At 40.5% G+C, this 24,360-nt stretch overlaps 1 protein-coding gene across 1 annotated transcript; it reads right to left on the bottom strand.

Moving 5' to 3' along the window:
• Positions 1-625: 625 nt before the first annotated feature.
• gnai3 (guanine nucleotide binding protein (G protein), alpha inhibiting activity polypeptide 3) lies at positions 626-23,085 on the bottom strand. Its single transcript, XM_017417700.3, has 9 exons — positions 22,512-23,085; positions 12,464-12,506; positions 11,886-12,027; positions 11,644-11,801; positions 10,044-10,172; positions 7,836-7,965; positions 4,607-4,760; positions 3,452-3,663; positions 626-2,376 (listed from the first exon to the last, which is right to left on the bottom strand). The coding sequence occupies exons 1-8, from the start codon at positions 22,627-22,629 to the stop codon at positions 3,473-3,475; spliced, it is 1,065 nt and encodes a 354-aa protein (XP_017273189.1). The 5' UTR covers positions 22,630-23,085; the 3' UTR covers positions 626-2,376; positions 3,452-3,472.
• Between the last annotated feature and the right edge of the window lie 1,275 nt (positions 23,086-24,360).

Below are 24,360 nucleotides of genomic sequence, written 5' to 3'. Positions count from 1 at the left end.
CGTTAACTTGCATGTCTGGACTGAATTTGTTCCTTAAATTAAACGAGCAGCAGAAATGTTTTATCTGCTCTCATTTCTAGGTTTCAGTGCCAGGTGCAAATCAGAGGGTGGATTCAGAACTGAAGCCCCGGGTGTAGAGTGTCTTTTAAAAAAAAAAAAAAATTATACATTATACTAACATTTCCACCTGTGAGTATTTAGATTTGCAAGTAGGATTTAAGTGGGATCCTACGAAAAGGTTATGAACAATCGAAATCTATGTCAGGTAAGATAATTATTGTTCATAACGTTTCCATAAAACCTCACTTAAAACCCAAAACACAGATTATGCTTAAAGGGATAGTTTGATCATTTCTGAAGTTATGTTCACTGCGTTCACACCTGCAGTGTGAAGCCTCTGTGTAGCCTCAGTTAAAGCACTGATAACTTTTTATTTATCCCTTTAATTAGCCGATGAGCTGTTAGGACAAAATTTCCTTCAGTGTCTAACAAATGCCAAAAAATAAATAAAAAACAACCCAAAACTTTACCATTATTAACTTGCTTCTCTGTGCCACACATCCTCTGACCGACCTCCAACAGTTATAAAAGCATATGTAATAACAACAGTTTGGAAAAATTACCATTCTTTTTAAAAATATTTATTTTCTCTCATTTAACTTGACTTGTTTTTTTAAAAACTGGAGCTGGGTTACAAGCATCGAGGAGGGGTGTGTGTCGCCGGGCTCGTGAAATCATCGACCATATTCCAGTGAAACAATCTGAGCACACAAAGAAAAATCCCTGATTCCACCTTGTTGACTTACAGACTGATTACAGCTCGACTTTATTGTGCTGCGGCACTGTTTATACGCCGTAATGTTTGAAGAGCAGCAGCTGCTCGGACAGACGTGTCACTGAAGTCTAAAAATACATTTCTGAATGGCCTCCCCCGAACACAACCCTTTTCACATTTAGATAAAATAAACACAGATATTTTTAAGTGGGGTTCTGTGGAAAGGCTAAGAACAAGTGATATCTTACCTGCTGCAGACAGCTCTTTGACCAACCTCAGTTTGGAGTAATAAAGTTTAACTGTGACCAGATTGACAAGCTAACAATTAATCTTAAAACAACTCTGCAAACATTATGTTACAAACCTCTACATCGCATTTTTATGTACAGAAAATCTGTGCTTATGTGCAAGTGCAAAATAGCAGCAGCAGCAGTTAGCTGTAGCCTGTGTAGCCTGGGAGCACTTCCAGAAGAAATACCATAATACAACCTCACTACACTGATATGCAGTGAGGCTGAGTCCATTTTAATTTTTGCTCCGCTCAGACTAGCTGTTAGCTCCTCACTCCGGTCAGAATCAAACCCTGTTTCTCCAAACTGAGGCCGTTCAAAGACCCATCTACAACAGGTAAGATATTAATTGCCCGTTTCTTTTCTGCATAACCCCACTTAAAACAATCGGAACTAGCTATTTAATTGCTAACGTTTGACCAGTATGACCAAGAACCAAGCTTTGGCCTCTGAATTAAAAACAAAAACAAAAAAAGACATCTTCTAGCCTCAGTTTTTCTTTAAGGTGTTGATGTTTACTAAAATGAAAATGACCTCAAAAGAAATCAAACAAACAAACAAACAAACACTACACTGACCCTTACTGATTGAATAATAATAGCATAGTTCAATCAAAAAAAACAAAAACAATAAACAAGCACAATCTAAATGTCCGTTCACAGACTGATTTCATTGCTGCAAGGATGTGAATAAAAATATCGTTCAATATAATGTGGTCTAGTTTAAATCAGAACAATTATGCAGACGTTACATGTGCAACAGGGTTCATTGGACTCCAGCTACCTCCTTCCAGAATCGAACTGTTGCATTATGAACTTTACATCAAACAGCTCACACCAAACCCCTTCCAAAACAATAAGTTATATAATTCTGACATGGGAGTACTAGAAAACTGCATCTATAAGGTTAAAATGAAACATAACAAATGCAAAAAAAGCAAATTAACACAGAGCTACACTAAAGACGAGACACGGCGCGGCAGAACGGTGAACTGAATCCTCCTTTCGGCTGTGAATTTACGGTGAAATGCGGTGATGGATCTGATCTGTTTTGGTCCCTGTGCAGATTACAAACAAACAACGAACGAGGCAAAGATATTTAATACGACGGGACTCAACGGGGAATCATTTCACAACAACATTCTCTCCAAAGCAAAAACGCGGTTTCAAATTTCTTGAGACTAAAGTGGTGACAGGTGCAGTTTGGATCCTGCGTGCACCGCGGCCACCGGCTCAGTCCTTAGGAACAAATACTTTCTAATTCATCCTCCGCAATCAAGACATCCCAGAAGTCCTTACTCCTTAAAAAAACCTGCAAATAAAACAAAAAGCATCATCAATTAGTATCGACACAGTGAACACAATGAATACATCTCACTTTAAAAGCTTTTTAACTGTCTTTATGCAGCAATATCTGGTGCGGAGGTGATTTCTTTAAGGTTTTTTTAAGGTGAAGGTTGTCTTTTTAAAACAATTACTCAAAAACAATTCTCACAACAGAAACAATAATGGGTATGTCATTATCTATGGTGTATAATCCCGTTAAATAGGTCAGAGAAGGCAGAAAATCGTTGTACAAAAAACAACAAGGACAAAAAACTAATTCAAAAAAGGTCATGATATTTTTCCCTTCGGGCAACACTGCACAGAAAGGGCAGAGGCTCAAGAACAGCTCTAAAAATGACCGTCGTTGAACAAAATTCCAAATTTTAGCCAGAAATGCAAGAGGAATAAAGAAAGTTGAACAAGATCCATAAAATGTCACTGCCTTATTTAGCCTTCGGGTCATTTAACCTGAGCTGAGCTGAGGTGGAAATCTGCCCTGAAGGTTTGATGGAATGATGTTTAAAACAAGGAAGGTAGATCCCGGACGTCACGTCTTCAGGCTTAAATAAATAAACTATGTAGCGCCTAAGCCAATCAGAGTCCTCACTCACAACACGTCATCAGGCCCGACTCAGATGGGAGGTGAGAGCTGAGCGCTAAATGCAGGCGTCTTTTTGACTTTCACAACTAGGTTTGGGCTTTTATAAAAGTGTTTTGGAACAGATTTAGAGTGATTTTAGCCGAGGTGCATGTGGAAACTTTAGAAGTTAAGACATCTTCTCAACCCCAAAATGCTCAGAGGGTTATTAATACTGACAAAGTCTGCGATTTGTGCTAATAAGGTCTGTGTGAAACACTATGTGGTAATATAGATTGATTAATGTCCCCATTCTGATTTATAATGTGATGCAGAAGTAAAAGATACACCATCTGAACGGAGTTAAAGGAGCTTAAATGTGCTTTCATCTAAGAAGTTAAAGATTTTCTGACTCATGCAGGATAAAACTGGTAACACTGAAATCTGGCGATAGTGTCACAAAGAAAGGATTAATGAAGCTGACCTGGAGGGAAGCTCTGTGGCTTCAGTAGAGCCCGATCTCCCTCAGGTTGTTCTTGATGATGACGTCGGTGACGGCGTCAAACACAAACTGCACATTCTTGGTGTCCGTGGCACAGGTGAAGTGGGTGTAGATCTCCTTTGTTTCCTTTCGTTTATTTAAGTCTTCAAACTGACACTGGATGTATGCCGCCGCCTCGTCGTACGAGTTTCCACCTGCGGAGAAATCATTGTGATGAAGAGAAGTCATCTTTGGAAAGCAGTCTGTGAGCATTTAAAGCTTTTTGTTTTTTGTTCTGTTTAGTTTCCCCTGAGACAAACTGCAGGCTTCAGCTGACGCTGCTTTGTGTTTCTGTTGCTGTGGGATCGACACGCGTTGTTCAGTCAAATCATCTCAAACAGAAACAGCAAATTTTACAAAAATCTTTAACACCAGTTTTTCTGAGATGGTATAAAAAAGGGTTATCAAGAACATGTTCACTGATAAAACTGATAAAAAACTAAACTCTACAACACTTACTCCATATCTAACAAATGTAACTTCAAATTCATCATATAAATCAGAAACTTGGGTCAAACTGTTAAGTGAATTTCCTAGTGTGTGTATTGACGCTATGTCAGGTTACATCTTGAATAGATTTAAATTAAAAACTCTTCTTTGAAGAAAAACACATCGGCGCTGTATTGCATGTCAAAATTATTAACACAGACCTTGTGTGATCTAGTAGCGCTCAGAGTTTGTGTTGGGGATGATTCTCAGCCACCACCACACCTGATTTTAGCTCAATATCTGTAAAACTGACCAAGTTATCATCACTTGTGTGTTTTCTAAGGTTGCTCAGCTGTGGTGGCCATCTTGAATGAGGCTTACACCAAAAGTTAATCAGCTGTAGAGGAACACCCAGTGATTACTTTCTGAGAGTTTCATTAAAATCTGTCCAACGGTGCATGAGATATTTCGCTAACAGACAGAAAACAGACAGCACTCAGACATAAAAAATTGCATTATCGCCTGCCAACAGGAAAGGTGGGCGATAAAAACATCTCCAACACAAAAAACAAAGAGCCTTTGTCAGATCTGTAAAATATGCAGAAGTACCAAACTGAGAAAAAAAAAAAGAAATCGACAACAAAATGCTGATACAAACGTTGGCCTCACCTTTGTACTCGGGGTAGCAGATAGTGAGCGGGCTCTTGGTGATCTTCTCCTCGAACAAGTCCTTCTTGTTGAGGAAGAGGATGATGGAGGTGGCCGTGAACCATTTGTTGTTGCAGATGGAGTCGAACAGCTTCATGCTCTCGTGCATCCGGTTCTAAAGGGAAAACAGAGCCACAGTCAACCCGACACGAATCGTTCTCCCTGACAGAAAGTCTGCCTGACGGGTTTGTTCTTCAGCCACTTTGCTTCTGCAGCACCAAGCTCGTCAGCGCAGGCTTCTCAGTTTAACCATAAAAGACAGACAGGGAGGAACACCCGAGGCTGATCTTAACCAAAAACTCAACGTGGCACTTTTATAAAAAGCCATTTGGTGCATGAAAGCAGATGCTGACTTCTAAAACCAGCAGTAAGCTGTGGTAAGTCTGTTTGGCTTTCTAACCCATCTAATTATTTACATTAGCTATCACCATAATTCTTCTGCCGGGATGCGTCAACACATCAAGCGTCAACTCTGTCTCAAACTGAGTCACTGCGGTGCGAGAAGATGTTAACGTTTGGCCACATCATCAATGAATCACGCTCACAAATTAACAAGGAAGAAAACTGTTTGTTATTGTTGCTTGGCCGAACAACGGCTCCCGCCTCCTCTCACTGTAAGGCAGCAGGAACTGTCTTACAGAAGCTGCCATGTTGGATTTTTGAAACCAGCGTCTGCACGACGTCTCCACGACGTGGCGCTTTAGGTCCCGCCTACTACCTGCACACAGTCATGGTGTCACATGACTGTTCTTTGAGGCACAAAATAACTAAATGCAGCTAAATATGTTAGAAAAACTAATATCTGAACATACAGGAGTAGTACGCAGGAACGCCATGTTGGTTTAAGTGGAGGGGGCGGGGCTTAAAACTTGGTTTACATCAGAGGTCTAACAATATATAGTCTTTGAATTTTACTGTGAGATCAAACAACTCAAAAAACCTGCAAAGTAGCCGTGTTAATTAACGGATAAATAATAAATATAATCATAAACGACTTGGCCGCAGCTGTCACAGTCGCAGCTTAATGAAGGCAAATGAAATATTAATCATCTTTTTATAAAAAACTTTAAGTTAAGAGCCTTTCTTGTTGTTTTTATTGTTATTATCCTCTTTGCATGAGTAGTTCTCACTGTTTTAACTCGGTTTTGCCCGTCGTAAAATCGAGCTTTATAGTTCAGTTTTAAAAATTAAAACGATGACTGAACTTTGTTGAAATTCAAACCACATTAATGAAGTAATTCCAGTAACATCCCGATCTTTTATGTGCAATCTGTGCTCTGCGTTAGGGTTATCTTGTGAAATAAATATATTAATTAGTATAATTTTCTTTATTTGTATAAAAATGTTAATACTCCGGTGTAATGTCATACCCCTCCTAGCTGGTGTTCTTTAATATTTTGTCAAACCTATTACATGTTTTCATTCCTTCGTTAAGTTTGGAGTTTGGACCGTCAGCTCATTATAAAGAAATGAGCGTTGCCTCTGTGATATAATAGTTTTAGGACCGCCACTTTCACGGCCACGGCCATCTTACTCCTTTTGGAAGCAGAAGTGATGCTCAGAGGAAAAAGCTCTGACTGAAAAGTCAAAGACATTATGAAAATAAACTCATTAAAAACGTCACTATGTTTTTTTGTCTTAATGATGTTTAATAGAAGAAAACTTGTGAGGCATTTTTCATTCTGTCAGCTCACAACAGCTTCATTTACAAGCAGCGCTTTACAAGCAGTCCCTCTTTTCTTTGTATTTTCCCCCCAAGGAGAAAGACTTTCTTGTCATTCCCATAATATTTTAAAGACTTTTTCATTCAGACTTTCTGAAGCGCTTTGAAAGTTTTATTTTATTTTCATTTTGGCTGCTTTTACAATCCCTGACCATTTTCATTACAAATTGTTTTTTTTGTTTTTTTTGTTTAAGCCACTCAGATCCCACTATTAAGAGATAAAAAGGCCCCTAAACTGAAGAGATGAGCCAGTGTTGTGTTGACAAATAACAGACAACTCAGCAAAGAGCCTGTTTTAAATTGGATCTTTAGACACTTTGTTACCAGCAGCCTGTTACAAAGACAGTTTGTTCCCTTCTTCTTTAATCCAATCCAATAGTTAATATATATCAAAGATAACACAGTTGGACAGGAAGGAAAAAAAGGCATTTTAGCTCCAACAGAGCGATGAAGGTGGTATCTCACTGAGCTGCAGCTGAGACTCAAAGCTGTGAGGAAATATATGAACCTTCGGCTGCAGCCTCACTGAACGACCAGGTAACCAGTGAGCCACGGAGTTGGTCAGTACCTACCCCCACGTTTGTGTTTAATCTGTGAAGAGTAGACTTTTGACATCAAGATAGGCTGATTTTAATCAGTTTTTAAAATAATTCTCATTTATCAGCAGCGTGGTTTTTAGACCTGGACATTTGCCTCGAATGTTTTGTGTCAGAGGAGAGATCAGGAGTCAGACTACAGATCTTCCCCTCTTCAGACACCCAGAACGACTTTGTGACGATTTCAACAGAAAAGGTTGTGGAACATGTTTAAAACTCAAGCATTGAGGCTGCAAGTCACAAGGTTAAAAATGCTGTGAAAGTGTGTAGACTTTCAGGAGACTCTATGTTTGCCAGCTAGTTGCAGCTCAGTGAGAGACCACATTAGGCTGGAGTAGATGATCAGCTGAAGGAGGACGCATGTCTCTGGTCTTTGCTGAATGTTTCCCTCTTTTTTTAAAGGTATGATACTTCTCATCTGCTGCGGATTGGTGTTTTTTATGCCTGACTCTTTCTTTGTCCTCCATCTTTTCACTTTTCCTCCTTTATTTTAAAGCAACCTCTGCAGAACGTGCTGAGGTCAGGTGAAAGGACTCAACAGAAGAAGAAAAGTATAAAGAAATAAGGGGTGGTTATATTCTTTTGCACAGTACTGTACAATATATATTAAATATAACCTGGACTCGTCAGAATATTCTTCCTTCTGCCAGGAACTCATTCAGAAGCATTTATGACTCATTTGAACGACTCTCCAGGATGGTTTTTTTTGTAAAAATCATGTTTTCCTTCTTGCGGCTGAGTATGTTTCAAACGCAGCTCCGTTTTTCTTACATCTCCGCACCTTTTTAACTCATCTCCACAGGATATTGATTTCGTGCCCGCGCATCACTGACTCAAGGCCGCTCTGAGCCGCGGCGCATCCATCACCTACCATCTCCTCGTCCTCGGCCAGGACGAGGTCGTAGTCGCTGAGCGCGACGCAGAAAATGATTGCTGTGACCCCCTCGAAGCAGTGGATCCACTTCTTTCTCTCCGAGCGCTGACCCCCGACGTCAAACATCCTGAGGACACACACACAAACACACGCTGACTTGGCGACTGCATTACCAAATGAGTTTGCTCATGTCGGGTTTTAGTGTCATTTTAATATCAGTGCTTTTTAAGGTTCTTCTAATCCGGGGCACACACAGACACACACGGCATGCCGGTGACCTGACTTAGTAATCTCCTGCTTGCTGCATGCTGCGTCCGCCACCACCTGAGGCCCTCAAACTGAATCCAGACTAAGCTGACACAGAAATGAAATGAAAGAACACTTTGTGCCACAACACCAATTCAGTGATTACACATGGTGTCCAGGTCCGGAGCATTTTTATTTATTTATTTTTTTTATGGCGTTGCAAAGGCGGGGCAGGGGGGCTGTTACAGTTAATGTTTCACCAATATTCCTGAGTACAGAAGCCGGAGAAAATAATGTCAAGAGGAGTGAAGCAATCTAATTACAAAGATGGCTCCTGCTGTATTGCACCAGGTTTCCCGAGAAGATCGTAAACCACAATTTGCATATGGAGAGCGTCGACGCAGCATCATTCAGAGGCTAAAGCTGAGGTGTCAGACGGCCTCAGGAGGAAACATATAAGGACAGGGGACATCCTGAGTCCTGGTCTGGAGAAAACAACAAGGTCTGACTCAGTAAGCATAAAAAAATCCAAGAAAACTAGATTAACAACTGATGTCATTTCTATAATAAAAACATCCACATTAAAGTGAACTGGCTCAGGATCCAGCTGCCTGTTAGGCCTAAAGGGACAGTTCAGACCTTTTGAAGCTGGGGTCTATGCAAAGGTTATGAACAAATGATAAGACAGATCTTTGAATGACCTCAGTTTGGAGAAACAGAGCTTCATTTTGACCGGATTGACGAGTTAATGGCTAGTTTGAGTGAGGCCAAGAAAAAAGTGGATTACTGCCATCTCAAAACAACTCCAGTCTAAAAAAATTGATAGTAATATCGATAAAGCTTTTATTTTTTGGTTATTATTAACATTGTCTTTTCCCCCAAAAGTATAAATGTAAATGATTGTTGAATCGTGTTCAATGACAAGAACACAGAATATGGACCAAAACGGAAAAGTGTCGGTAGAAGCAGCACATTTTTTCAATATTTGCTAAAAAACAATCACCGCAAAATAAATACTTTTAGATACAAACATTTAAAAAGTCAGAAAAGAACTGTTTCGTAAACAACAACAAACCTTATATTTGTTCAGCATTTCATTTGTGAAACAACAGAATCCTACCACTCCATCCCAATTATTCCATACATTTATCCCTCTATCAGATTTCTGATGACTTCTGTAAACATTTTGGAAGATTTTTATATGCTTTGTTTAATATTAAGGCTCTTTTAAGCTCCACAAAATTGTGAAGTTTTTAAAGCAGTTTAATGAATGTTTTGTTGGTCGGATCATAAAAATGTGATCCGTTTTTAATTCTTCTGTTTTACTTCTGCAGGATATAAACAGGTTTAATGTTGGTTTTGTAGATATTTACCTTTACCTCAACACATGTATGGAACTATCAAAGAACAACACAACAGATTTATTAAGTTTTTTGTTGTGTTTAACATCACTATAGTTTTGGAAATTAGAGATGTTAATCTATATGAACATCATCCATCACAAGTTTAGCCTTTTTATTGATTCGCCTGTTCCTGAATCATTGTAAATTCATCATAATTCACAGTAGTTCATGTGAACACTATTTTATAAACCTTGACATTGCTGTCAGTTTTGCATTACACGGTTATTTCAGCAGAAATATTATAATATTCTTTCCAGAAGTGCCCTCGCCGGCACTACAGCTAGCTGCTACCGCTGTTTGAGCTGGCAAATAACCACAGAATTATATGTAAATAACTTTGTAATGCAAATTTGACAGTAAAACAGCATTTGCATGAACCCCTATGAAATATGTTTGAGACTGGAGCTTTTACCTTTTAAATCTGGTTTGACTTAAACTCTATCTTCCACTTAGCCCCACTTCAGATCATCTGAAGCTCTGTTTTCAGACGTTTCTATGGAAACAACAGCCCCATCTGAGTCTGAGGTCCGCCGTGAGCAGACTGAGATGTACTCACTTGAAGTAAAGATCTTTGAAGGTGAAGTGAGTCTCCACGATCCCGGTGGTCTTCACCCGCGTACGCAAAACATCCTGCTGGGTCGGGATGTAGTTGGGCTCGCAGATCCTGTCCAAGTCGTTCAGGTAGCTGAGGGGACAGAAAGATGACACCACCTAAGAGCAGAGGAACTCGTCGTCATAGTGTTAATGTTTGCAGATAACCTGAGTTAAATCGAAATCACAGATAGCTGCCTAAACGCAGCTTAAACCGAGTGGCCTTTAAACCTAAAATGTTGATCCGCAGAAAAAGAAAATGTCAGAAACTTGTGTTCGGTCCTGTGTAGAGCTTGCTTTGCACAATTAAAAAAAAACAAAAAACATCTGAGGACACCACAGAACAATGCTAAATATGGGCTGATATTTTTTATGGATGATAAACACTGGCTTCTCGTGGGGTTGAGTAAAACAAACCAACTCTGCTGGTTCCTCTCGTCGCACAGTTTGGACAAAGCGCGCCGAGAGTCATGACAACTCGGCTGTTTTCACAACAAAGAGCGTGCCCTTCACACCGAGCGGCGTTTTCTAAGTGCAATACGAAGGGAAACAGACACGGAAACGGAGAAGCTTTCGCCTCACTTCAGGCGGATTTTTACTAACAAGGCAAATCTGCACTTGTCTCAGATTTCCTTGTTTGCTTTCTTTTTATTTTAACCCAATCAAAGTGTGTTGGTCTGTGGTTAACTACTGTAACAAACTGGGACGATTCTGCCAGTTGTGGAGTGATAAAAACCTCCTGTCGGGTTCTTGAGGAATGCAGTCCGCTGTGCAACAAGCTGACACAAGTACAAAACGCACAAGACACATCATGCCTTTCTTGTGCCTTCCTGTAAAAAAAATAAGTCAGTGAAACTCCCCTCAGTCCAAATTGTCAGCCTTCATTTGTCACAAAGCCACTTATCGGCTTTTTTAATAAGCCTGTAGACGATTAAAGGCCTATCGTGCCTAATGCCTTTCATGCAAGAGTTTTAAAGCCTTTTTTTTTTCAAACCTAAGTGCAATCTCACGGGATATTCCAAGATTTCACATGATCTGTTATTACTCGGAGTACGTGTTGAGGATGACTCTCACCTACTACCACACCAGATTTTACCTCAACATCTATAAAACTGGCTGAGTTGTCGCCATTTTGGAGTTGGCTAATGTTGATTCGCTGTGGCGGCCATCTTGAATCAGGTTGACTCCAAATGTTAATGAGTTGCAGATGAATATCAAATGATTACTTTCTGAAAGTTTCATTAAAACCCACACAGTGGTTCATGAGATATTTTCTTTAACAGACAGGCAGAGTTCACTGAAATAGATAAAATTTTAAAAACAGATCTCACAAAATCACTTAGTGCTCAGAGTATGTGTTGGCGATTAAGCTGAGCAATGAACACACCAGGTTTGAGCTAAAGAAAAGTTGTAAAATCAGCTGAGTTAGAGACACTTAACGGTGGCGACCATCTTAAAGGTGTTATGCCACCGCTACAGACGAACAAACACACACACACACACACAGGCAAAGACATTATCGTCTCTGGCTGCAGGTGATAATAAATAAAGCGTGATGTCCTCACTATGCAGCGGAGTCGTTGAGCTGATACTCTCGCGATCGATCGAAGCAGGCCTGAGTTCCGCTGTCGACCCACAGTCTGCGAATCACGCCGGCCAGCTCGCCAGACATCACTCCTTCCTCCGCCGTGCTTGCCAGGACAAACAGCTGCCTGGCATCATCCTGCCAACACACCCAATCACTGATGGCACTGTAAAAACTGCTGCTGTGGTGATTTAGGCCACAACGACACGGCTGATGGCTTACCGCTCGCCCAGGATCCTCAAAGTCTATCTTCAGCTGGCCCATCGCCCTGATGATGGCCATGATCGACTGGATGGTGTTGCTGTACACCACCACTTTGTACTGCTTGCACTCCTCTTCTGAGTACCCGTCCTCGTGGATGATTCTGCCACAGAAACGACACCCAAACAGACTTGTAGCATTCCTATAAAAGCAATTTAACAAATGTGGATTGAGTTACATGTTTGGCAGATTCCATGCGGTCCCATCATTAGCGCTGGAATTTGAGCTTCAGTGAGCATGCCTAATGTGGGAACCGGAGAGAGGGGGGGGACTCTATTCAGGTCCTGCCAGGCAACAACTCGCCTCTGTTGTTATTGTTTAACAAGTTATGCAAAAAAAGAGGGGCTTCCTCCTCTGCCGGAGTGGAACAAACTGAGGCTCATGTTGTGCTTCCACAGCATTTCCAGACAGATGAGCTCAACAATGTGGCAGCTAAAAGAGGGAGCGGGCCCGTTTTTTTCATCAGCGCAACACAAACAAAGCTGCGCAGGAAGTCCAGAACGTAATGAACTCCTTCGGCCGCATGAGTCGCGACTTACTTCATCTGCTTTACAATCGTGCTCTTCCCAGATTCCCCAGCACCTGGAAAAAAAAAAAAAAAGAAAGAGGGGAGAGGCGGTTAATGACAGGCAGCCATCAGAGCTGAACCACATAACGCCTGACTCTTCAGACCTCTCTCATAAGGATAATGGCTCAATCCGGCTTTACGCAGCAGCTGAAATTAATCTGATGTTATTTAATCACCGATCACACAGTCAGGACGTTTGAGGGTTCTTGCAGCAGGGTTGCAAAATTTTGGGAATTTTCAAAGTTGGAAACTTTCTATCAGAATTAAAAGAAATGTATGGGATTAAACAGGAATGAACCTGGAATTTAAAATACTGAAAGCTGGCCCTTAATAGAGATCTTAAACATGGTTAGGGAAAATATCTTGACTAAAACAACTAGATTGCCTCACACTGAGAGGTACCACACCCTAAAAATGATCAACTGTGTCACCTGGACGGGAAGGGACGGATGGAAATAGGAACATGTATAAAGTTTTGTTGCGAAATGCAGTTTACTGAAATTTGTGTTGCTTTTACACAGATAAAATGACAGAAAAAGGCAAAACAATGATCAAATAACTTGTCAGTAGTTTTATTCAGAGTAGTGTGAATACCATACATTCAGACATTTCAATGATTTACTGAATTTTGTTTTGTTTTTATGTGAATACGATGAAAAAAACGTAAAATGACAGGAATATTTTTGCTCAGAAAAGTTTCCAGTTTAGAATATTTACAAAATTCCCCAGCTTAACTTTCCATTTAAAGTTTTTGTAGAGTTTTGGGGAATTTACCTTTGCAGCCGTAGTTATGAACAGTTTAAAGCACAATCAGAGGTTTGAGAGCATTTAGTCTGATCAGATAAAACTGTCAGTGTTGGGCGTCTGTGACAGATGATTAACTGATCGGAGACGTAAAATCCTCGCAAAACCTCCACTCCAGTAAGTGCTGTTGTAATAATGATGAGTAGGATTTAACATGAGAGTAAAATTAATGTCTGTGACAATCGGTCAAACAGGAAGCGGCAGCCGAGCTGCTGGCTGAGAGAGCGTTTTTCCACCGGAGAGAGACGATCCCAGAGATCGTGCAGCTCTGAGCGTCAGCGAGCAGCGAGGGGACATCCATCCAAACAACACATATGATTCAACAAGAGGGTTTCAGCAAACTGAAGCCCCCCCTGCCCAATAACAAGCCTGTTCTTTGACCCAAACCCTGCTGCGAACGTTAATGGAAGCTGTTCCTTTTTCCTGTTTGGTGTCTCAGCCTGTAAAACTACAACCCTTCACGCCGCCCTGGATTCTTTCTGAAAACCACAAATAGTGTTGACAGGATTGGTTTGATGAATCTTCATGTAAAGTTTCTTAATTAAATGTGCAGACGTGAGGCATCCGAAGCTGGAGGAGAAGACAGAACTCATTTCTTTCCAGTGATACTTTCTGTGCCATACGTGCCACGGTTCCCCTCCGTTATTTAAAACGTTCTTCTTCACCTTTCTCTCTGCCTCGCTTAGCCTGCGCCTGCTCTGTGCCACGGGATTCATACTCAGATTGTCTTCTTAAAATAACTGCTTTTAGGGGCTCTGGGGAGCGTCTATAAATATAAAGGAATAGTTAGTCATTTATGGGAATGTTTCTTTTCGGTTTCGTGCCACACAAACAGCTCATAACCACCCTTTCAATAACAAGTGGAAAATTAGCAACGGCTCAAATCAGCTTGGCAATGAAAAAACCAGAGGGAAAGGAAATACATCTATAAATTAAAAGGAAGGAATGCATGTCAACAAACTGGGACGGTTCTGTCTGTTGTGAAGGGGTGAAAAAACACCTGTCAGTTTCTTTGAGGAATGCAGTCTGCTGCACAACAAGCTGACACAGGTACAGAAAGGGCAAGACAAACCATGCCTTTGCCTTACGGTGAAAATGTCTAATATGTCACTCAGGGAAAGTCCAAATTCAACATCTGTCATAAAGCCACTGATCAGCTCTTTTAATAATGCCCTAGACAGTTAAACAATTAACATTCCTTCAAGGAATGCGTATCGCCCGCTGCCTTTCGTGCCGGATTTTAAACTAAGAGCAACACATGAAGAGAAGGGGTGGAGTTACAGCCGCTTCTTGTAAATGACGTTATGATCAACGTCGGGCAAAATCTGTTCAGTGTGCGTTGAGGATGACTCACAGCACGTCAAACTATAGCACATTATTGGTAAATCTGACTTAATTATAGTTGTTTTGGAGTTGGCTAAGGTGGATGAGCGTGAAGTGGGTTGACTCACAAAGTTAATGAGTTGTAGATTTACATCCAGTGATTGCTTCCTGAAAGTTTTATTAAAATCCGTCCAGTGCTTCATCAGATATTTGGTAACAAACAGAAACACTAACACCAAATCCCTGATCTGAATTACGTTCAGTAATCTGCATAAAGTTAGATTTTCCCTGGATACAGAAGGCTTTTCACCGTGGCTCTGACTTGATAATGACTGCAGACTTAGCTGTATGGTTTAGTTATAAGATTCAGGGACTAATTACACAATAATCCTTCCTTAGCTTCTGCTGCTTACTGACGTCCTCCAACAGAGGATAAGAGATGATGTTCACACGGTCCTAGCTCATTGATGGAACAACTAAGGACTTCAAATTTGCTTTAGACATGCACTGTTTTTTATCAATCTGACGGGAAATCAAGATGTCGCGTGTAAAACGCCACCATGTTACTTTTCGTAAATTTTGCAATTGACACAGAAGTTTGAACTTCTGCTTTCACACTAACGGGCAGGAGCACATACTTCAGATCAGCTGTTCGGAGGAATCCAGGAAATCACATGATTGACTCTAAACACCGTCCAATCCTTCCTCTTCTCTGGTTTTGCTTTCAGCAATCATCTGGACAGTCAGTTTTCACAACCAGAACCACCCAAAATGAAATTATGAATAAAAACATTGGAGTTGCATTCTGATATTCTGCTTCCTCCCTGATTTGACATCAATTTAAAAATCCTCCCATCAGTTTTGCTTTCAGGGGAAGGACACTGTTCTGAAATTGATTACTATATTGTTGCATTTTTACGATTAAACCTTCAGGAACATAATAGCAGTTTATTAGTCCATGAGTGCCTAACACTCTTGGAGGAAGTGTTATATTCTCAGCTAGAACCACGCCAAATTTTAGCTCAATATCTGTCAAACTGACTGAGTTATAAGCATTTTTGTGTTGGCTAAGGTTCCTTGGAAGTGGTGGCCATCTTGAATCAGTTTTTTTTTTTTTTTTTTTTTTTAAAGACAGGAAACCTGCAAACAGCCTTGTGAACATTTCCCTTGACTGGTGGACGCAGTAACATGAAATGAAAGCGTCTTCCCAAATGTCGCAACTTTGGCTGCAGTCGAAAATAAAGAACTTAAGTCCACTGCTGGAAAAGGCTGATCAAAAGTGTTGTGAGAAGCTAAAACAAAAAACCCTAAGTACGCTGAGATGGTGCTGTTCGTTTTTCATGTGAGGAGTGCCTGAACTCGTTGAAATCGAGCTGAGCCCGGAGGATTGAAACGGTTCTGTGGCGCTGCAGTAACTCTGCTGACCTCTGCATAAATTTGGTGGGTTGATTACAAAACCCTGGATTTTATCCCTCAAAGGAAACAAAAAGCACATCTAGCTGATTCACCGTAGAATCAGAAAGCTTAATTTATTGTTACAGATGAGTAAATTCATTATTATTATTATAACTAAACACTGAAAATCTCCTAAAAACTTTGAGTTTATCATAAAAACTTCATTTTTGCTTCTCTGAACCGTTACTCCTTAGCTTTAAACAAGTCAACAAACATTTCAAACTTTCAGTTTTGACCTTTTTGCTAAAAATACTTGAATCTACCCTTATGTTCTTAAACACTGCAGCATTGCACAGTAAGTCAGATAAAGTAAACTCCTTCAACTCCACGTCTGAAGGGAGGAGCCAGAAAAGGCCGCCTCGGTTCTGACTGGGCGGTGAAAGCTGTGTGTACATTAAACATCAGAGGTCAAACTCAGACAACTCCGTCTCGGAGAATTTCCATAAACATTGGGGTTTCGCTCATGATGACAGCCGATCCTTCCTTGGCCTAATGTAACCACTGCGACCATCAGGAGCTGGAGGATAAATAACCTTTAAAGATCACGGAGATTAAATGACTGAGGCTTTCATCTTAGAAATAAAAACAGCCGTGAATGTCAGCTGAAGGGATGCAAATCCCCCAGAGTTTCACACTAAGATCAGCTTATTTTACAAAGTTAGGTTGTTTTTTATGTAATTTTGGGCAAATCTAGAAAATAATGTCGTGCACCATCACACTGGATCTGTTAGTCCTTGGAATATGTGTTGGGAATGACTCTCAGCTACTGACAATTTAGTTCTCTAAATTGCTTTTCTTTGCTTACCTAAAGTCGATTAGCTGTGGCAGCCATCTTGAACTAGGCTCCACAAGCCAGTCAGTTTTAAATCTACATCGGATGATTACTTTCTCAGGGTTTTATTAAAATCCGTGCAGTGGCTTATGAGATATTTTGCTAACAGACAGACAAACGAACACACAGGCAGCCACGCTACTCCCCACCCTTCATGGATACGGGCGATAATAACTCAACTCTGGCTTAGCAGTGTTCATTGTGGGAAGCTAAGTGAAAAAAAAAAAAAAAAAACGCATTTCCACTCGCAGTTTTTAGCGGCTGATTCCTGTCAGTGAGGATTAGAGCAGAATATCGTGTTCGGATCACTGTCCAACAAGAATTTAATCCGTGAATTCTTTGGTCAGGCTGACAGCAGGAAAAGAAATCTGAGTTGGTCGCACAGACACAGAGGAGAAGACGCTCTGTGTTGGTGTCGTCCACCGGCAGCTCCCTCATTCATGGCGTTTCTTGGCTGATTATCAGCCTCGGCCTGCTGCCAGTTCACAAAACCAACTTTACAAACTTCTCCACAGTCCTCGAAACCCACACAGCTCGCAGACTCCAAACCAAGCCTCATTTAACAGGAATCTCAAATCCAGATTTTTTTCATTTATTACTGTTTGTGGTCAAACAGATACCATCGCACTGGCTTTGAAGCTTCGTGGTTTTGCAATATTTTTTTTCCCCTCCTTTGTTTTTCTGCCCCAAAACTATTCTGCTCCAATGCAGACATGGAGTCACTGCCTGGGAAAAAAAAATCAAAAAAAATCTTTCTGGTCACACCCTCGCCTGCAATGAGGAGTTGCACCACCTCCTAATGTATCACCGAACAGTTAGCTGTCGGTAGGATTGTTCCCAAAAACCACACTCATGAAAACAATTTTAAACACTCAAAATAGCTTTCCAGCAACACATCAGCGTTGGTAAAATCCATAAAACAAACAGCAGACACGATTGTCTTACAGCTGGAGCTCAGAAATGAGAGGACGTAGATTTACTGGGGCATTTTATCCGGATCAATGTTTGAAAACAGTCACCATAAAAGGACAATCTTTGTGTGGGAAGCTGCCTTTCGTTGTGAGAACCGAATCTGAAATGGATTCGGAACAAAAATAACGAAAAAACATGAAAACAGAAGCAGTAAAGTCAGCAGTAACAACAGTTTCTGCTGCTGAAAGCCACCAATGTTGAGTGAAATTTCTGTGGAACTTTTGTGTCCCTAAGAAACGTAGGTGGTCTGCACTCCTCGCATCAAAAATCACATCATCTGTGATTAAAACCGTCACAGTCATCCATTCACCCATTCATCCATTCAGAAACATGACTGTGGAGTAGAGACCTCTAAATAATTTAAACCACATTGTGCTGCAGGACGTCCTGATTCATGAATAAATATATTGTTTAATATCCAAACTCAGAGTCAGACGTCTTGCATATTTGATAGTCTTGTTGACCGGGTTAAGATGTTTCAAGCCGACACAAATTATATATATATATATATATATATATATATATATATATATATATATATATATACTAATTAAAAGTAGCAAAAGACCAGCTAAAAATAACACAGGAAGCCATAAACAGACCAACTGCAATGAAGCAGATTTAGCTAAAAGCTACAAAAAGCAAAATGCCAGCTAAAAGTAGCAAAACACGAGTCAAGTTACAAAAACCAAGCACCCAGCTTTTGAATGAGCTGAATAATTGCAAATCTATATGTATATATATGATTAAATAGCACAAAGTATGCAGAAGTACAGTGGTTAGATTTCAAAATTATTATAATTATTACCAAAAAATCAAAAACAGGAAAACAATAGAGTGAATATGCAACTCCTGCCGCTATTTCAGGCACCGTCTGCTTTTTATTTTTACTTTTACTTTTATTTTATTGCCTTGAGACTGCCTTTTATTGCTCAGTGTTGATATAGAGAGACGGCAGGTATATTTTAATTTTACAGTATGATGACAATGAAGTTCTTTCTTCTTCTTCTTTCATGCCGACTCTGTGTTCACACAACAACATAGTTGTCATATCATTCACACAAACACTTCAGCATTGACGAGGGCTTTTTGAGATTTCTGACACGTGTGCAGGATCATTTTCAGACATTTATTGTTGATTTTCCAATCATTCTTGATTCATGACGCTCAAAGAGCAACAGCAGTCAAAGCCACGTTTTGCAGCTATTTGAACAAATATACTGGAAAGCAGCAATGAGGCAAGATCACCATGTCAGCTTGGTTTACTCAAGCTGGAGGCAGCGAAGTTTAAAGGTGGACCGAATTGAAAGCGGGTGGGCCAACAAATCAAACAAAAGCTTGCAAGAAAGCATGAAAACTGGAAAAAATGTTCATTTGTTCGCTGTCCCTGTTGTCTACTGGGTCAAACCTCGACAGCCCTTATTATCAAACCAATCCACTGTTGAATTATGTGAACAACAAACTGTATGTGGAATATAAACAACTGAAGCGGCCTGAGACACAAAAACATCAGAGCCACACTGTATACAGTATTCAGACATGTAAAGTCAGAGCTCACAGACGATGTAAGGTTTCAAAATCAAGCCAAGTGGTATTTAAACTGTTTACAGACCGCTGTGACGGAGGAGGAGGCGGGTAAAGGAAATGGATGGATAGTAAGGGTACTTGTTTGGGAGCCTAGATGCATCTTTTAAATTTATTTATTTTTCATTAATTAATTACAATAAAGAAATAAAATGGATGCTCTTGATTGGATTGGTCTTGGTATAAACCATACCCCTAACTGGAGGCACACATAAAATACAACTTTATTTATTATCAATATAATTATTGTTTTTTGCTGTTTTATTCTCTGGCCAATCAGATGTCTATACGTGATGTAACTCTTGGCCTGAAGAGTCTTTATGCTAATTTTGACGAAGAATGTGAACTTTACACTACAAGAACTAACATGATCACTTGTGTTGAACTCGATCAGAGAATCCCAACACCACATAATTTTATTTTAAACACACATTTTTAAAAAAGGAAGACAGTTTCCCTTTTCTCTCCTATGATCTCAAGTTCCTCTCATATCCCGAAATGCAGCAACAGTGTAAATTATTTAAAAAGTTCTTAATTTTGTCTATTTGCATTGGATTAGCATTATTACAGGACCTCGGAGTTCAGCAACATATAGTAGTGGGGGAATTTTTACTTTACAAATTACTGACATGGCCGATTCGCACTGGATTAACAACACAGACAATCTCCGTAATTATTACAAATAGAATGTGGTCCCTGGGTAAATCTAATCCGGTACGAATAGGGTTTAAGACGACAACACTGGCCCCCACAGAGCGGGGCTGATCAGAGGCTGCCTCCAGAATCTGGACTCCTTACTTCAACCCCTTTGAACACCGGCGGGATCAGCACAGCCACGATGGCTCATTTAGGACAATTTAGGACAATTTAGGACGCCATCTTACAGCGGCGTGTGGCCAAGCTGGTGAGCAACACGAGGAGGACATGCCAGGCTGTCGTGGCTGTGTATGGTTCTTCCACATGCTGCTGAGGCCAGAAATGCCTTCTCCTAACAAATGTGGCACAATTTATATCTGGGGACATATAGCTTTACAATACGTGGCCAATCCTTGTCTGTTTTTGTTCTGTGCACTTTCTTGTAATCCGTTAAAATACTCTCGATCAATTAATTCTCCAAACCTGTTGAAGATCCTCTTCTTTGGACGTCCTCTGTCCGGTCCTCGTACCTGACTATGACATGCTCCTTGTATAGTGTGAGCCTCGAACATGAGACAATCTGAGGACAAAAGTGGGACCTTTACTTCGTGATCTGGATCTCCTGTTTCTGGGGCACCAGCACTGAAACCTTCATTTCACCGAATACACGCTGTCTTTTACAAATGAACACGTTTCCAAGCGACATTCCGGCTTTAAACAATCCGGATTCGCATCCGGGACACCGTGACACCGACCTCAGAGAAACCAACAATGACATCATCATTCATCAAACCCGATGAGACCAACGGGTCTCGAAGCTAAAACGTATTTACAGCAGATGAACCGAAGCTGAGAACACGGGACCTGAGGGGTGCATCATCTGCTGGGTGTCAAGTTTTCAGCTGACAGGTCCGAGGATCACCTTGTTGGTGCTAAAACAACTACTCCGCTGGTCAAACTCTGTTGTCTTTGGCGTTCTTCTGTGACAGGCTGCTGGGAACAAAACGCCTAAACATCCCATTTCAAATAGGTTCTCTGCCAAGTTCTCTGCTACGTGTCGACAGAACGCTGGCTCATCCTTTGAGATTAGGGAGCCTTTTTGTGCCTGAAATAGAAACCCAAACTCCAGAAAATGAGTGGCTTGCCAAACAAGAAATCTTTTGGCTGAAAGCAGTCAGGTACTGGACTGAAAATGAGTAACCAAAAAAAAAGCAGCCTAAGGTCCAAATAAAAGATAAATAAACACATAAATAAATAAATGAAAGCCTGAAGAGATACGATTCAAGATCGCTTTAAAAAAGATACAAGAAAAGTTGGATTCTTTGGAAGTAAAGTATGAAGAAATACAGCGTTTGGAACACATGTAAACACCGTGTCAAGGAAATTATCTTATTTAGAATTAAGAACATTAATCAGGTTATTATCCTGCATGTAAGCACAGCCAGTGTGCAGCACTGAGGGGGATCTGCTGGCTGACTGTGAAACCTGTAAGCTGCATTTAATGGAAGGCTTGAAGAGCGACTCTCAAAGCAGCTCCATTGATTTACACTTGAACGTCCAGTACAAGTTCAGCGTGCAGCGTTTCATCTGATTCCCTTCATCCTGTTGGGAATAAAATGGGCAGAATGACCTCGAACCGCTCGCCGATGAGCGGCGAGGACAGAAGTAATGTTTTCAAAAATATCTTGCAAACCATGGGACAGATTTTGATGAAAGCGATTACTGGATGCACGTCTACGACCCACCTTCAGAAGCACACAAACCTGGCTGCGACTCACATACGGACCTTACAGTTCGGCGTGGTAGTAGCTGAGACTAGCTGGCTTTGGAAGGCACACAAACGGCCATAATGGGGTCGATTTTTTTACAGATGTTGTGCTAGAATCGGGCGTGGCAGTGGCTGAGAGTCTGTCCCAACACAAGCTCTTATTGTGGCATGCATGAACGCCGCCCTGGTGAGACGATCCCAGCCCAAAACTTTGACATGAGAGGCGGCGGGCGATATGCAACCCTTCAGGGGGATGCTGGGGCCCTCAGTTTTCTTTGGTTCCTGACAGCCTTTTCAGCTGAAGTGAAACAGACCAGCCTGAGTTCAAACATCTTCAGTAACAAATGACAGCACCTTTCATTAAAAATACATACTCCCTTTTGTTTTCTCCCCCACCACCGCTACAGTTTCAACACTGACAGAAAACCCAGTGAGACAGTCAAGGACTCGCAGCTTCACTCCAACCAACATCTGGTTTATTTCTAAAAGTTTTCTCAGGGAACAGATGAGTCACAGCTGCTTCAGCGCGGAGACAGGAGGAGGAGGAGGAGGAGTGCTGAGACTCTCACAAACTAAAAACTACCCAGTGCAGATGGTGTTTTATGCTTTAAAAATAATAAAAAAGGAGCTGTTAGATGTTCATACCGAGCAGCAGGAGCTTCACCTCCCTGGAGGACTTCTCCAAGTCGTCCCGCAGGTTCTTGTCGATCATCTTACTCCTCTCCATCGCAGCTTTGTCCTCGGCGCTGATCGTGCAGCCCATGTTCGCTCTCCTTAGACCAACTTTCGGACCCGGACAGTCAGCAGCAGCAGCTCATGGGTCGGATGCAAGCAAACCCCCCTCCCCAGTCCCGGCAGCTCCCGGGCTCCAAGTTCCCCCAGAAAAGGAGCGCAGAGAGAGGGGAGAAAAGGCGTTGGCACGGAGACCTCCTGTCCGTGTGTCTGACGCTGCCGAGCTCACTCACATTCACTCCACACGAGCCAGACAGCGGCTTTCAGAATCACAAACACACATTTATGTCCTCATACAGTCCGAAAAATAAAATAACAATAATAATAAAAACACTAAGCGGTTCAAAAGCGGATAACAAGTCTTGAGGTTAAACAGTTTGCCACCACAAAAAAGTTATTTTCCTTATAAAACTGATTTTTTTTTAAAAAATGTTGTTGTGTGGAAGCGCCTCTATCCAGCTGTTGCAGTTGCAAAACAAGTAAAAGAACCTGAGAGAGAAAAAAAAGGGGGAAGGAAAAAAAAAAAAATCTGACACGAAAGGGATTATGGGTAATGTAGTTTTCTCCACAGCGACCAGACGGGTCACCCGTTTCCCCCACACACCTCACACACATTTTTCCTTATCATGAAGTCGTGGATAAACTCTTGTCAACCTAATTCAGCTATTTTAAAAAAGTCGAAACTATCAGTATTTTCTTTATTTTTCTTCTGCTGTAGTCAGTTCTCGATTACAAGCAGATAGTTTTCTGTGGTGTGAGAGCGCCCCCTGGTGGAGCCGCAGTCGAACTGCAGGGTTTCATTTGAACTTTGTTACGGGACTAAAAAGCACGTTTCTACAGCCGTAACCTCAAATATTTTATATATACTTTTAACCACAATTGCTTTTTGGATTCTGTCATTTAAAATATTACATTTTTTACTGGACCTAGATGAAGCCGGTGAGTAAACATGACTTCAGGGCTCGATGCTAACAGCTAGCATACTGAGGAAAATGTATTTTTCTGCAAAAATATTATTATTATTTCACCACTTGAAAGTATTTATCAGACTTTAAATAGTCTAAAAGAACTAGTGTTTTATGTATAATGACATATGTAAAAAGATTTTCTTTTTTTAGCTTGAAAAGTTATCAAAAAGCTGCAGTTGTTCAAAACTGAGCTTATTTGTTTTTGTTTTTATTGTTGTTTGGTACAGTGTATTGTGTACATTTGAGTTCAGATTTTTGTTTTGGACTACTGTAAGTAAAATGTATGGAATAAAGGAAAGAAAAATAAAATTATGGCAATGAGAATAAACAGCAATCACATTAACTTATAATCCTAAACAAATATGATATATAGTTTGAAAGATGGGTGCAGGCTAAAGGAAAGACCTGTTTTACTGTTTTACTAAAAGGTACACAGTTATAAGTAACTGCTTTGTAAATGAAAGCCTTTTAATTGAAATAAATAATTGAATAAATTAAAATACCTCCTTTCTTTTCTTTGTTTAATTAATGTAGCCATATATTTAAACAATTTGTGTTGGTTATGAATTAGATTTATTTCCTGTGCATTTAGAGACTACAGGTGCTGGTCATAAAATTAGAATATCATGAAAAAGTAGATTGATTTGAGTAATTCCATTTAAAAAGTGAAACTTGTATATTATATTCATACATTATATACAAACTCATATATTTCAAATGTTTATTTCGTTTAATTTTGATGATTACAAATGACAACAAATGAAAATCTCAAATTCATCATATCAGAAAATTAG

This window comes from Kryptolebias marmoratus, linkage group LG8 (assembly GCF_001649575.2).
Source record: "Kryptolebias marmoratus isolate JLee-2015 linkage group LG8, ASM164957v2, whole genome shotgun sequence".
NCBI lineage: Eukaryota > Metazoa > Chordata > Actinopteri > Cyprinodontiformes > Rivulidae > Kryptolebias > Kryptolebias marmoratus.
The sequence above is the reverse complement of the archived record's forward strand: the minus strand, read 5'-3'. Positions and strand labels throughout refer to the sequence as shown.